This window comes from Podarcis vaucheri (assembly GCF_965113315.1).
Source record: "Podarcis vaucheri genome assembly, chromosome: 9".
NCBI classification, from domain to species: Eukaryota; Metazoa; Chordata; class Lepidosauria; order Squamata; family Lacertidae; genus Podarcis; species Podarcis vaucheri.
Window position 1 is genome coordinate 21,546,109 of NC_138767.1, and position 14,256 is coordinate 21,560,364.

Consider the following 14,256-nt stretch of genomic DNA (forward strand, 5'->3'; position numbering starts at 1 on the left):
AAAGTGGAATCAGTCATAGTGTTCTTTCCTGAATGGTAAGACAAGCTGGCTCACCCCCGCCCTGCAGTAAGACAAGCTGCCTCCTCCCACATGAATTGCAAGCAGCTCCATAAAGACTTAATGGTGAGAAAATCAACTGGGCAGGGGAATGTTCTACATTTTAATCTTGCAGAGCATACCAACTTTTTGCATATGCAAAATCTTCCATCTGGTACAGATGAAGCTCTCTGAATAGCCCCGCTCTACCTTTTTAAATATACAAAATCTTAGCTAGAAGTCTGGTAAGTAATTGCTGAATTGGGGTTTGGCTAGCAAAACAACCCATGAAGGTGAAGGCAGGAATTTTGTGTGTGTGTGTTTTTCCAGCTCACGCAGGCCTAAACCGTAGTTCTACAGAATAACGTAATGAAGGACTATATGGCAAATGGTGCTATGCAACTAGGATTTATTCAGAGTAGAGCCACTGAAATTAATGAACATCACTTGGGTCTCTTAAATTTCAGTAATTTGCACATGTAGATTAATTTACCACCCTTGCAAAAAAAGGGGGGGAATAGGATGAGATGCAAGTAGAACAGCCTTTTTTCAAAGCTTAAAAGAAGTTAGCAGGAGTTACTGCATTTGAGGGTGTGTGTGTCTTAAACCCTCCCCATATATTGTGCTAGTATTAGTCCAATAAACGGGAAGCTTGGCCTTTTTAAAGAGGGTGCTGCTAGACTTGCCTGCCTTCACTTTGCTATGCTCAGGGACGAACCTGTTTTGGATACTGGACTCTGAAAAATGGGGGACTTCTTGCAGCAGGGCCTTTTCCAGATGTTTTTGATGAGACAGAGTACACAGTTGTAGCCCAGACCAGAGTCCATTTCCCCTGTCAATATTCAATCCTTGTACACTGAAGTTCTCAAATTGCAGTGGATGAAGTCATAGCAACTGCTTTACGAGAAGCCAGATTTGAAATCGAAACCATCAACTTACCCCTATTATGAGAGTTGTAGCCACTCTGGTTCAGGTGCTATTTCAATATGACATTATAGCTGCATTTTTTTTTTTTTTTAAATGTAAGCTAGTGGAGCAAAGGGGAGACTGCGCTCTGGAGCTCCTGCCACCTGCTATTTCGGGGAGGGTGTGCACCTGGCCCCCTGCATTAACCCATTTGGTCCCAAGTTTGAAAGCATCTTAGCCACAGACCTGCAAACACTAGCTTTTGTAAGCTGGCAAAAGCTCATCTGTTTCATCTAAAACAAAACCCTTGACATGTCCTGACCTGCAACAAGAGAGCTATTTATTTATTTATTTAGTAGCATGCCTTCCCCGCGCTCCACTGATTCAGTCCAGGTGAGAACTGACACCCTCCAAACTTGCATGCCATAACCCGGATTTATTTAAGAAAAGGGGACAACGCAGCTTTATGCCTATGTAGGAAAAAGGTTTTAATCATGATTCTTCTACACGGGTTAATACCTCCCAATTGCAGGATATTTTAGAACAAAAAGACACCGATTGTACTTGAGTTCAGTCTAACAGCAGTCAATAAACTGTTTAACTGCAGAGATTTCTGGCACTTAGTGGTACAGTAAGACATGAACAGATATTAGCTGTGTCTAAGATCAGTGTTTTGTTCACATTGTCAAGAGCAGGTGATGCTTCTAACTAGAACAGCTTTTCCTAAATCATTTTTGACCAACGCATCCTGAATTACTGTTGCACTGAGTTGAACTGCGGTGGAAGTTTTCTTCAGGCTTCTTGAAACTTAAGGACACTTCGGATGCTGCAAGAGTGAAAGCAAAGAGCTGAGATCATGAATTTGATTTGTACTGTCAAACTTGATTTGATCTTATTTTAAGAAAACTGGCATGGTATCATGCAGCCTTCTGCAACATGGTGCCACCATTGGTCACACTGATCCTATGGGCAAGGCTTCAAGTAGGAAAGACGCTATTCACTCCTGATGATCATGGGGGCACTGGGGCAGCCACTACAACAAAACATCACAGGGTTGTTTTGAGGAAAAGTAGACTGCTATATGTTGGCAGGATAAAGGGAGAGAGAAACTTGCCAAGGAAAAAGAGAGAAATCTTTCTCAATGGTTGCTTTTACAATAAATATGCACCCTCCTGTCCCAAAGCATACAGTTTAGGTAACTGAAAGGTAACTTCTGAGTGGACATAAATGGGATTGTGCTGTCAGTGATGTTGTCATTCTAAAATCTGTCCCAGCACACAATATATAAAAAGTAAACTTGTTGACAAACAGCAGACAGTACCTACCTCTTTCCAGCATGCATGAGTTCAAAAGCCTCATTGATTTTGTTAAACGGTAAAGTGTGAGTCACAAATTCATCCACTTTTATCTTTTTGGACATGTATTCCGCTACCAGCTTCGGAACACTCTCTACACTCTTCCAACCTGTTAGAAAATGAAATAATTGTATAGCGAATGTGATGTGACACAGCAAGATGAAGGAGCATTACAAAAGTAGTATCTGTGTCAGACAAGGAAATCTTAATGATGCAAGCCTGAAAGAAAACACTCTTTTCTCTCTCTAAGCTAGAAAGGGAGAGTTGTCTCTTGGCTATCCTTGGCATGCTATATTACTGTATTTGTAATGTGGCTGCAGCAGCAGTAAGAAACCTGGAGCCTTCCAGATGTTGCTGGCATGGCCAATGGTCAAGAAAGACTGGAGTTGCAGCACAGCAAAATCTGGAAGACCACAGGTTCAGCACCCTATGGTGCAGCCTTGGGATTGTCTGTGCACAATACTGAACTGACTATCTGAAAGTTGCAGGGCAGTAATAAGCAACTTGTGTTAAAATCGCAGTAGACAGAGCAATGCTCTCATGTAAGAGACGGATGTTCGGCTTTCAAGGCAAAGTTTGCAAACCAGAACACCTACTTCCAGGTTTGCAACGTTCGAGTTCCAAGTTGTTCGTGAACTAAGCTCTTCGAAAACCAAGGTACGACTGTATGTGTAACTTAAAGATACCCTTTACTAATGAAGATAATCATCCAGAAGATGCTTAGGAACGTATTGCATTAAGAAAAATTGTGGAATCTCCTCTAGGCTTTTTCTAAGTAAAACGTCTACATGGGCAAGTGCAATGTATGCTTTTAGAAACGGGATATCCTGATTTGGATTGGAGTATAAGACTGGAACACACGTCTCTTGCAATTTTGATGTCCTCTCTTAATGTCCTGATGTATACATGGAAGGGTTATGCCACAAGTTTGCTAGCCTTTTAAGGTTCATGGGATTCATTAACAGTTGTCCATTTCCTGTGCAGAAATGCACACATGCACAAGAACATACTGTGACTGTCCTATGTAAGACAGGTTCATCAGCACCCCAGCAAAGTTATACCTCCAAAGGCAGTCCCTTTCCATGTTCGTCCAGTGACTAGCTGGAATGGACGGGTGGCAATTTCTTGACCGGAAGCAGCAACACCAACTATGACGCTCACTCCCCAACCTTTGTGGCATGCTTCCAAGGCTGCTCTCTGTGGGATATGAAAGAAAGGAGGAGCAAGTGATACAAACAAAAGAAGTGGATGGGTGGAAGAGAAGCATAGTTCAGTAGCAGAGCACATGCAGACAATCCCAGGTTCAATCCTAGCATCTTCAGGTAGCAGGAGATGGAAAGAGCTGCTGCCAAGATAAACAATGCAGAGCTTGATGGACCAGTGGTCTGACTTGGGATAAGGCAACTTCTGGGTGGCGCTGTGGGTTAAACCACAGAGCCTAGGACTTGCCGATCAGAAGGTCGGCGGTTCGAATCCCTGCAACAGGGTGAGCTCCCATTGCTCGGTCCCAGCTCCTGCCAAACTAGCAGTTCGAAAGCACGTCAAAGTGCAAGTAGATAAATAGGTACCGCTCTGGCGGGAAGGTAAACGGTGTTTCCGTGCGCTGCTCTGGTTCGCCAGAAGCGGCTTAGTCATGCTGGCCACATGATCCGGAAGCTGTACACCGGCTCCCTCGGCCAATAAAGCGAGATGAGCGCCACAACCCGAGTCGCCCACGACTGGACCTAATGGTCAGGGGTCCCTTTACCTTTAATGTTCCTAGAGAGATGCTCCAGGAAACAGTATATTTAGAAGGAATGATTGGTAGGCTGCTCAAGAGATCACCAGTTGCAAATATTTAGAGATGCAAATCCAGAACTGGCTATGGATATTGGCTATGGCATCTAAATGCAAGCTTCATGGCTGCAGATCAGCACAGAGTACTGGCAGAGGCTTCCCAGTTAGGGAGATGGCGTTGATGGATGCTGGTCTGACAAGACAAAACAGGCCTTCGCCAGACATTTCCGATGACTTTCATTATGCCCTGGCTCCCATCCATGCCCCCACCCTTGCCACATTCCAGGCTCCGCTCACCCTAGGGTGCTACCTATGGACAGACACACTTACCATGACACCAACGTTACCGATGCACTCAAATGAGTAATCTACTCCTCCATCCGTCAACTCCACCAGGACCTCCTGAATGGGCTTCTCAAAGTCCTTGGGGCTGATGCACTCTGTGGCCCCAAATTCCTTGGCTTTTGCAAATTTGTCCTTGTTGAGGTCAATCCCGATGATCCGGGATGCACCTGCCACCTTGCAGCCCATGATTACTGCTAGCCCAACTCCACCCAAGCCAAAGACAGCACACGTAGAGCCAGGCTCCACCTGAAAGAAAGAACACTCACTTGAAGGAGAACAGTTCTTAACATCGAAAAAATAACAGCTCTGTCTGCTGCAATAAACCAGGCTCTTGCAAATGGCTCGTTGAGCTGAGTTAGTCTGCTCTTAGAATTAACAGCCATCCTACTTTGAACTAGTAACACAAGCTAAAATCATTGCTTGCTGTCGCTGCCCGTCTCAGATAAGGAAGACACATGTCTGATAGTTAACTCTTTATTGGCTAGAGAAATACAGCAGCTTCCCCAGTGCTCTGGATACACATTCTCACACACTTGTAGCTTCTAAGCAGCAGTCCACAGGTCTGAGCCCTATGGAGCAGCTGCAGCAACAGTGGAGCCTCTCATCCAGTTTATATACTCTCCTCTTGACGGATTACATGCCCACAATCTGAGACTTCTTCTGCATGGAAGTCACTGCTGCTCTTCCCTTTTCAAGCCCCTCCTGGTTCTAGGGAACAGCGGGGTGGGAGAAGGTGGGGAGTCTGACCTGTCCTTCACCTGAGCTGTACCTTCTTCGCACATGCCTGTCTTCACCTTGAACTGCCCTGACTCCCCAACTTCCCCTGGCCTTGTGGACTGCACCAAACCCCATAAATCACTGGTCCACTCTTCTGGGTCACTCCTCTAGCCCCCTGCCTCTGCCACACACTCTTCTGAGCCCTGCCAGTCCACGACACTGGCTCTCCTAACTCACTGGTTGGATCTCCAGCCCCATGGGCTTAATTAGGCATGCAAGGTTTTTTTCGTCAAGCCATACTTAATCCCGGGATGGTGGGTTTGAGCCCCACATTGGGCAAAAGGTTCCTGTTGGACTAGGTGACTCTCATGGTCCTTTACAATTATATGATTCTATACCCACCAGCTGTCAGATGTGGGGCAAGTCAAGATGTCAGTGGGTCGAAAGGGGGCATACTGACACAGCCAATTAACTGCCCTGTGCACAGTGCTTTGCAAGCCCTGGTGGTCAGCTGATCAGACCCAACTCACAACTGCAAGCAAATGTTACTAACAGTGGTCTCTGCCAAACTGGTGCAAGTGAGCAGATGAGGACCAAAAGCCTTTTCCTCCCCAATGAAGTCTCCCAAGGGGGCGGGGTGGGGATTAGGTTTAAGGGAAGGCTCTGCCTCTTAATTTGCTTTATGAGCACCTACCTCAAAACTGTTTGCACTGCAAGGAGTGGCAGAAGCAGCAATGGCATGGAGGTGAAAGGCAGTTCATCAGCACCCCAGCAAAGTTATACTGTACCTCCCAAGGTTTAACTTAACTCCTGTTTAAACAAGCTGTGCTTCTCACTTTCAGGACAGGGATGTGGAGCCACAGCTCGGGGATGGGGGGTGGCTCCCAGTACGTTTCCGAGCACAATTCAAAGTGCTGGTGCTGACCTTTAAAGCCCTAAACAGCCTCAGCCCAGTATACCTGAAGGAGCATCTCTACCCCCATCGTTCAGCCCAGACACTGACGTCCAGCTCCGAGGGCCTTCTGGCGGTTCCCTCACTGCAAGAAGTGAAACTACAGAGTGGTGTCTGCCCTGTGGAATGCCCTCCCAGCAAATGTCAAGGCAATAAACAACTATTTTACTTTTAAAATCCAACTGAAGGCAGCCCTGTTTAGGGAAGTTTTTAATGTCTGATGCTGTATTGTATTTTAATATTCAGTTGGAAGGCGCCCAGAGTGGCTGGGGAAACCCAGCCAGATGGGTGGGGTATAAATAATAAATTATTATTATTATTATTATTATTATTATTATTATTATTATTAAACACTAATCTGTGCTCAAGAGTCAGAAAAAAATCAACAGGAAGTCAGGGACCCCAACCTTTGCAGTGTTCAAGGCTGCTCCATAGCCTGTAGAAACCCCACATCCCAGCAAGCAGACTTTGTCCAAGGGAGCAGAAGCATCTATTTTCGCCAGAGAAATGTCTGCAACAACGGTGTACTCTGAGAAAGTGCTTGTCCCCATGAAGTGGAGAACCTGTTTTCCTTTACATGTGAACCTACTGGTACCATCGGGCATCACTCCTTTTCCTTGGGTGACTCTGCAGAATAAAATCAGAACAGACGTGTTGTTTAGAGAGCACGTATGGTCACACCAAAAAGCAACAGGCCCATCAGAAAAAAAATCATATTGGGGCCATACCTTTATTAAGCCAACCAGAATATAGTTACACTTTAGGGTGCTTTGTAAGACTTGACAACCAGCTGATCGCTGCTGCTTTATGGTGCCTGCAGACTCTCTTGGCTGAGCCAGGTCTTTCCAATGCCACATGTAGCATCACATGTGAAGTAGGTGGGTGTGGTTTGGCCAAAATGGCCTTGCAGACCAAATGGGGAGATCTGCCACACCTTATTAGGTTTATGCCTATGTGCCAGAGAAGTTGAGAAAGGGATACAGTCTCTGTGATGCTACACAAAGCAAGAGACTTCTCCAGATGCCAAGCTCTCTGCAAAGCTCAAAGAATTTGGAAAGAATTTGCGAAGCTTTAATAATTTGCACTTTGTTCTGGGCAACTGAGAACTGTCGATCGCATAGATTAGTGTGTACTTTTGGTCATCTGGCTGCTGCATTTGTGATCCCCTGGCACTGAAGTCCGTGCTCTGTATGACAAAGGAAAAGATGGAGAAGGGGGAAGCAGGGGAGAAGAGGACCAACCTTATTTTCTGGCAGAGATTGGTTTTAGGGTTTAAACAAAACTTGCATTCTCCACATTGTGGGATGTACAAAGGGATTACTGTGTCTCCTGGAAAATACAAAGAGTTGGTTTTTTATTTTTTTAAAAAATGTTTCCAATACTGTTAACTGATAAAAAGCACACTGTGTTAAAACTAGATGTTCTGTTAGAGCATGACATACTAATAATTTTATACAAGTGGCATGTTTTGTGCTATCGAATTGTTCCAAGGCAGCTTCAGATGTAAAGCAATGGAAATATTTCTGCTGAAGAGTTGGCCAAACTACGATGAGCATTAGGGTCCTTGCATCTTAAGCAGAATCCCCTTACCTGGTTTGAATTTGGTCACTCCTTCCCCAACACTCTCCACAATCCCTGCTCCTTCGTGGCCCAGGATAACAGGAAAACTCCCTTCAGGGTCAGCACCGCTTAGAGTATAGGCATCCGTGTGACAAACAGCAGTGGCAATGATCTACAAAGTCATGAAGAACAATCTGATTCAGCAGGTTATTTGACAGGCATTGTGTTTTCAGGGCACTGGAGCTGTAGGGCAGCTGAGGGAGAGGCGGCAGGCAGACTGCAGGAAAGCACTGCGTTGCCCGAAATAGCAGCGTGGGTCTTGTGCCTGTGCTTACCCCTAAGCCGCCCTACAGTGTCAAACTGCGTGGAAGCTCCCTGCCCCCAGGGTGTCCACGCGGCTAGCTATGCCTCTGGGTCAAATATCCTAGTCCCTAATGGTTTAGGGCAAGCAATGTAGCAACTATTTCATTACCTTGATACGAACTTCATGAGCTTTAGGTGGTCCAACTTCCACCTCCTCAATGGACAGTGGTTTACCCGCTTCCCAGGCAACAGCTGCCTTGCATTTGATAACCTAAATAAGAAATAGAAAGAGTGTCCTATCACATTGCACAGCAAGCTTGTATAATGAGCTTCCTTCCTTAGAGGCTGAAGTCACACACTACAGACGCTTTGGAGATGACACCCTGTTGGAACTCAAACTGGACCTTTGCTGGTTAACAGATTGTCAAACAGCTCTGAGAGCTGCTTGTGTAGGTATTGGTGATGGTGGGGGCACCCTATTTGTTTACTTGCATCATTTACAGGCTGCCCCATGGCTAAAAAAGTTATCTCAGTGGCTCACATGAAAATAAAATCAGTTCAAAAGTGCGAGTGCAAAAGCTACAGTCTATGAAAGGCCAAACAATTCTAGCATCTGTAGAACCTGAGATGCAGCAAAATATACAGGCACAGTTCCTCTCATTTCCATGAAGCAATAGGCTGTCCATGTTTTACCTTGTTTCACTCTCCCATCTCAGGGAAAATTCCTGCAAATACCCAGGCAAACAGGAGCAATGAGAAGGCTACCTCCTCAATATGTTTGAACAATAAGTGAAAACTACATCAAGTTACTAACCCGAGAGAAATCAACTCCATGTAACTTTGTGATTATTGAACGTAATCCTGTTTGCTACAAATGGAAGTGGCTGGTACGTTTTATCACCTACAGCAGATGGCAACTACATACTGGGCAAATATTATGAGGCAACCTATTGGTTTTTCTTAATATAATTTATATAATGCAATTCAGTTCTTAGCATTTGTTACTAAAAAGGTAAAGCTAAAACTGATAATGGTTCCTGTTATTTAGCGTGCCCAAATCCTCTATGCAAAATAGCGACAGATAAAACAAAACTTCCAATGTCACTGAAAAGAAATGCATGCTATTTGACCCGTGCTGTATGGCTGCAATGTCCTAATTGACCAATTAAGAAAGCAAGAAGAGAAAATGAACTTGTTATACAACTTGTTCATTCCTTCAGTGACAACCTCTTATTAAGCACAAACACTACTGCCATGGATGTTTTAACTTGTATTTATTGTATATCCATGTTGTACAGTTTTGTAATAGAAAAAGTAAGTAAAAACTGTAGCTGTAGTGTTCCTGCTTAAAATAAGGTTAATGTGTGTGTATGCCAAGGGACCAGTCACAGAAAATTTAACCAGCCCTAAAACTGGTTAGTTTCTCACAGAGCAAAGTTCACAAAGATCATATGCCAAGTAAAATATTTGCATTCTTCAATTTCCCCTTTAGTTAGGGAATTTCAAGTTTAAGAGTGAAATATGGAAAAGGTATTAGTAAATGATTTACATATTCTGCATAAAAGGGTTTGGGAAATAACAGTCAAAATGAAGTTTTTATAGGAGGTACTAGTTAGAATCTGGTACAGTATATTATATGACATGTGTAGCGTAAGAGCAACGCAAACACTAGTTTTATAACTTATGTAGGCTAAAGGAATCCGGACGATAGCATGGGCCGCCGCCGGAGCCCTAGCGGTTAATCTGTGCCAGTCGCTTTCCCCTGCGTTTTTGTCCCATCTTGACGAATTTCCCTGGGGCGCAACTCTGCATGGCCGTTGACTTAAGTGGAGCTTACTTCCGAGTAGAGCGCGCACTGGGGCGCGACCTCCAAGCTGGTGCCTTTCTGCCGGCGCCTCGTCGGAAGTAACGAAAACGCAAAGGGCGCCCGGGAGCCTAGCTACGCCTCTGCTCGCCCGTTGCAAAAGGCTCTCCCCCCCCCGACCCCTAAATTGACCCCGACTCGGAAGCTTTCCAAGTTCAGAGGTGGGCTTGCAATCCTGCGCGCTTCCCTGGGAGGAAGCCCCACCGAGCGCCGACGAGGAAGCACGCTCGGCCTGCAAGGGAAAGAGCAGCGGCGCGCTCCTTCGCCGTGCCGCGTCGCCTCCCGTTTCCTTTGCACCCGCAGGAGGGGAAAGGCGCCCGCGCTGCTTGCCCGGGGAATGTTCGACGGCTCCAACTTACCCCGCTCGCCATCAGCGCCGCTGCTCCGCCGCCTGCAAGTGCCCCTTTCTCGCCGTCCGCGAAGCAGCTGCCGAGCGACTTGGGGGCATGCGCGCTCCTCCAAGCAGGGGCGGGCCGAGGAAATAGGGCGCTGCTCCCTCGTCTCGCTCGTCTTCTTAGGGAGAATTGCAGTGCCCTCTGTCGAAGGATGCTCGTTCAGGATGAATTCCGCTTCGGGAGGCTGCGATTGCAAGCGCAGCTCCTTAGGAAGCGGGGGAAGTCCTGCAGAAATCTGTGGGGCTCGAGCAAACGTTTAGGAAGAATCACCGAAAGGGTAGAGTTGGAAGGGACCACAAAGGTGAAAGGATGGCCACAAGGATCATCTAGTCCAGGGGTCTGCAACCTTTAAGACAAAAAGAGCCACTTGGACCCGTTTCCGAAGAAAAAAACAACTGGGAGCCGCAAAACTCGTCATTATAAAAATAACTTTTTTGTCACTTTTTAAAATTATTTATTTGTTTGACCCCTTAGAATTACTCCTCCTCATAGAAATAAATGTTAAATTAACAAGTTACCTTTTTTGGTGTGTGTGTTCTTCACTCCCCTTCAAAACAGTGACCAGCGTACATGCCCCCTTTCAATGCAGTGACCAGCGTACATGCCCCTTACAATGTAGCGGGCGGGAAAGTGACGTCGGGACGGTGCGTGACTAACGCACGTACCGCCCCCATGCGATGTCACAGCCAGTACAGCGCCCACCACAGTGGGGAGTGTCGGGGCGCACAATGCGCCTCCTCCCCTCGCTAGTATCCGCCCTGGAGCCGCGGCAAAGGTGTAAAAGAACCACATGCGGCTCCGGAGCCGTGGGTTGCAGACCCCTGATCTAGTCCCAACTCCCCTGCAATGCAGGAATCTTTTCCCCAACGCAGAACTTGAACCCACGACCCTGAGGTGAAGAGTCTCGTGCTCTCTACCGACTTGAGCTATCGGGCTGCTAGGTTATTGTCGTTTTGTGGTTATGAATATCTAGGCCTCGGCTTTTCACTTTGGTATTTTCCCTCACAACTCTTGTTTCCATCTGGCTCCTCAACCGACACATCCATGACAGGATTTTGAAAATGGCTAAACTGTCCAAACAGTCAGAAGTACAACCAGAGCAGCTTGGAGATTCTGAGGCAGATTTGTCCCCCAGTAGCTGGACTAGGCCATGGAAGTACAGTGGTACCTCGGGTTACATACGCTTCAGGTTACACACTCCGCTAACCCAGAAATAGTACTTCAGGTTAAGAACTTTGCTTCAGGATGAGAACAGAAATTGTGCTCTGGCGGCGCGGCGGCAGCAGGAGGCCCCATTAGCTAAAGTGGTGCTTCAGGTTAAGAACAGTTTCAGGTTAAGAACGGACCTCCGGAACAAATTAAGTACTTAACCACTGTATTTGGTTGCACTGGAGGTCTGGAGAATTTGGCCTGAGGTTGACTTTGAGGCTGTTGTAAGCAACTGCGTCTCTTAAATCTCCAGAAACTGTCAGCAAACATCTTTAAGGCCCCAGTGTAAATACCAGTATTCCCTTATGTACATAATGTCCCCCTTAATACATTAACAATCTTCGTTCATCCTGTCCAGTGTTGGTGTTCATCTCACTCTTAAGCTTACTATACTAGCTACTAGGTTGTTTTGAAAGCACTCCGAGTGAATTGGTGTCGGAGGAATATTAAGGAAGCCTAGATACCTAAACCTGTGTTTATACAAAGTGACACCTACACAATCCAGCAGCCCTTAGTTCTTTGCTGATGGATGAGGCCTGAATGTCTTTCCTTCCAGCTCTCAAAGAGTCCCAGGGCAACTCACAGTTAGACACTGGTGGTTTTTGGAGTGGGTGGGAGTGGAGCAGGCTCCCTATAGCTGCTCCTGGTAGGTAGTCCTAGATAGAACAGTAATCTGAGGCAGTGTGGAAAATTAAAATGTAGACTAGACCCAGCCAAGGCAGCTAGGTGTTCACATTGGCCCCAAATGCTACAATAACTCTGCCTAGTTACAGAAGTCATATTCCCACTTAATGAACCATGCCTCAACTTTTGGAGAAATTTTATTTTGGCACAGAACTTCCTAAAGGCCAAAAGTATATTGTTATAGGATTGTGGTGGTTGAGGTAGCTTGATTGTCACTTTTGGAATACCCTCTCAGCCAGTAGTTTTATATCCGTAAAACTGGATTCTTTAGAAAGAGAGATTGCTGAACTGTGAGACCAGAATCTGTGGAGTTAATGGCTGCAAACCAAGTTTGTGGTATCTTTTTGCATGACTAAAAAATACAGTGGTACCTTGGGTTACAGATGCTTCGGGTTACAGACTCTGCTAACCCAGAAATAGTACCTTGGGTTAAGAACTTTGCTTCAGGATGAGAACAGAAATTGCATGGTGGCGGCACGGTGGCAGCGGGAGGCCCCATTAGCTAAAGTGGTTAAGAACAGTTTCAGGTTAAGAACGGACCTCCAGAACGAATTAAGTTCTCAACCCGAGGTACCATTGTATAGGTGATGGTTCCCACAGAAACTACTAATAGCAATACTTCCAGAAGGTGGGTTAAAAGGGTTAGAATCTTCTCTCCTCCTCTGGTTGAAAGGGATATCATTGTTGTGCAAAGGATAGCAATAGTCCTGGACCAGTCTTGTCTTGAAGTGGGTTAGGAAGAGACAGAGAGGTTTACCTGACTTGCTCTCTGCTGAATCCAAAACTATGGCATTGCGGGGCTAAAAACCTAACGGAGGAGCAAGTTATGTTAATGTGTTAATATTGTGAGTCTTATGCTCAAACTGCCTTTGTTTGTAAGTAAAACCATATATCACAAAAGACACTACCTCCAGTGATCTTCATTCCAAGAAAATGAGCTACCACCACAAAACCTCTTGCTGCTTGGAGATTGGAGTAACAATAAGTATTCACGTGAATTATTATGTCATTCCATCTTTTTAATGTTGCCACCTTTTCCCAGGCAGGGTTATTCCACCTTTAACAGCCTCATGTAATTTAGAAATTCAACTCTGCAGTTTTTCTGATCACTTTTCTTTTGTCGGGAAAATATGCTCCTGTTGGATTTGTGTTTTTTGTGTGCCTGTTAAATACACAGAGGCTTTTACAAAAAAAAAGGGGGGGGGAGAAGAGCTAACCTAAATCTTCATGTTATTTCTGATGAAGACTTACAAATTCAGAATATAGAACCAAAATGCAGTTGGCTGTTAATTAAACTTGGGTATGAGAACATGTCCTGTGCTATGAAAGTTTTAAAATGGGATAAAATTACCATATATTATAATATCTGTTTACTTATTTATTTCTCTGACATCTACTAGTGTTAAAATAACCATAAAATCAAGTTCTTGATTTTTATTTTCAGGATGAAATATTGAGCTTCAGAATCCATAAGAAGAAAAAGTTGACAGTAGGTGGCACTATAACATTCTAGATAAATTATATTTCAGTCACTGCAGTGTTATGGCTTATAGGCTTCCTGTGTTTTAGAAAACCTTTCTGTGTTTTGTGTTGTCTGATGAGGAACTCTTCGCAACTACCACTTAAACTCTGAAAATTGCAAAAGATTCTGGGGTGTGTGCTAGGGTGCCCACAACTCTCCTGAGGAGCTAGCTGTACCCATCTCACTCTTCCATTGTCTCCTGAGATAGATGGATGCCAACAGTAGACCCTGGAAGGGTAGAGCAATAGTGGTGAGCAATTAAATGTGTCTACCACTGCTGTTCTCAGTGAGGAGCCTCTGATAGCTTTTACCTAGGAAGAATATAATACTAATGACTTCCAGTAGATTTGTAATGAGAAATGAGTCTTAAGCACTAGGTGTCCGCTTCATATTTAAACCTATGCAGTGTTGCAATTTGCCTCCCATATTCTGCTAGTCTACAATTCCCATCACTCCTGAGTGTTGGCCATGCCAGCTGGTCCTTTTAACCCCTTGACAGGGGCCTAATTTTGCTCAGCTGTTTGTTGCAAACAAGCCAGCAACACTTTGGGAATCAGTTTGGTAGGGATGTCAGAAGCTGGTTTGGTTATACTGAGAGGAGTTTAGAAGTGGTATTATGGGGAAAAAACCCA

At 45.2% G+C, this 14,256-nt stretch overlaps 2 protein-coding genes across 3 annotated transcripts in view; one reads left to right on the forward strand and one right to left on the reverse strand.

The window, feature by feature from the left end:
* Positions 1-1,405: 1,405 nt before the first annotated feature.
* Positions 1,406-10,537, reverse strand: LOC309540284 (alcohol dehydrogenase class-3). The gene is made up of 9 exons (XM_082237030.1): positions 10,174-10,537; positions 8,120-8,221; positions 7,678-7,819; positions 7,329-7,416; positions 6,495-6,714; positions 4,404-4,664; positions 3,359-3,494; positions 2,268-2,406; positions 1,406-1,768 (listed from the first exon to the last, which is right to left on the reverse strand). Exons 1-9 carry the CDS (start codon positions 10,183-10,185, stop codon positions 1,735-1,737), a joined length of 1,134 nt encoding a protein of 377 aa, XP_082093156.1. The 5' UTR covers positions 10,186-10,537; the 3' UTR covers positions 1,406-1,734.
* A 496-nt stretch (positions 10,538-11,033) lies between these two features.
* The window catches only part of LOC309540292 (uncharacterized protein C4orf17), a 166,003-nt gene continuing 162,780 nt past the window's right edge, over positions 11,034-14,256 (forward strand). Inside the window, exons 1-2 of one of the 2 annotated variants that reach the window (XM_082237056.1) lie at positions 11,034-11,150; positions 13,547-13,591. The gene's annotated coding sequence lies outside the window, so the exon portion shown is untranslated. The remainder of the gene's footprint in view (positions 11,151-13,546; positions 13,592-14,256) is intronic. The other variant, XM_082237055.1, reaches the window with a different exon arrangement.

Bases quoted from the DNA above. Each gene is read 5' to 3' on its own strand.
- LOC309540284 (XM_082237030.1), bottom strand. The intron at 7,820-8,119 runs GTAATGAAATAG...ATGACTTTGTAG, and splicing joins CTCATGAAGTTCGTATCAAG to ATCATTGCCACTGCTGTTTG. The intron at 1,769-2,267 runs GTAGGTACTGTC...TCACTCTTGCAG, and splicing joins CTCATGCATGCTGGAAAGAG to CATCCGAAGTGTCCTTAAGT.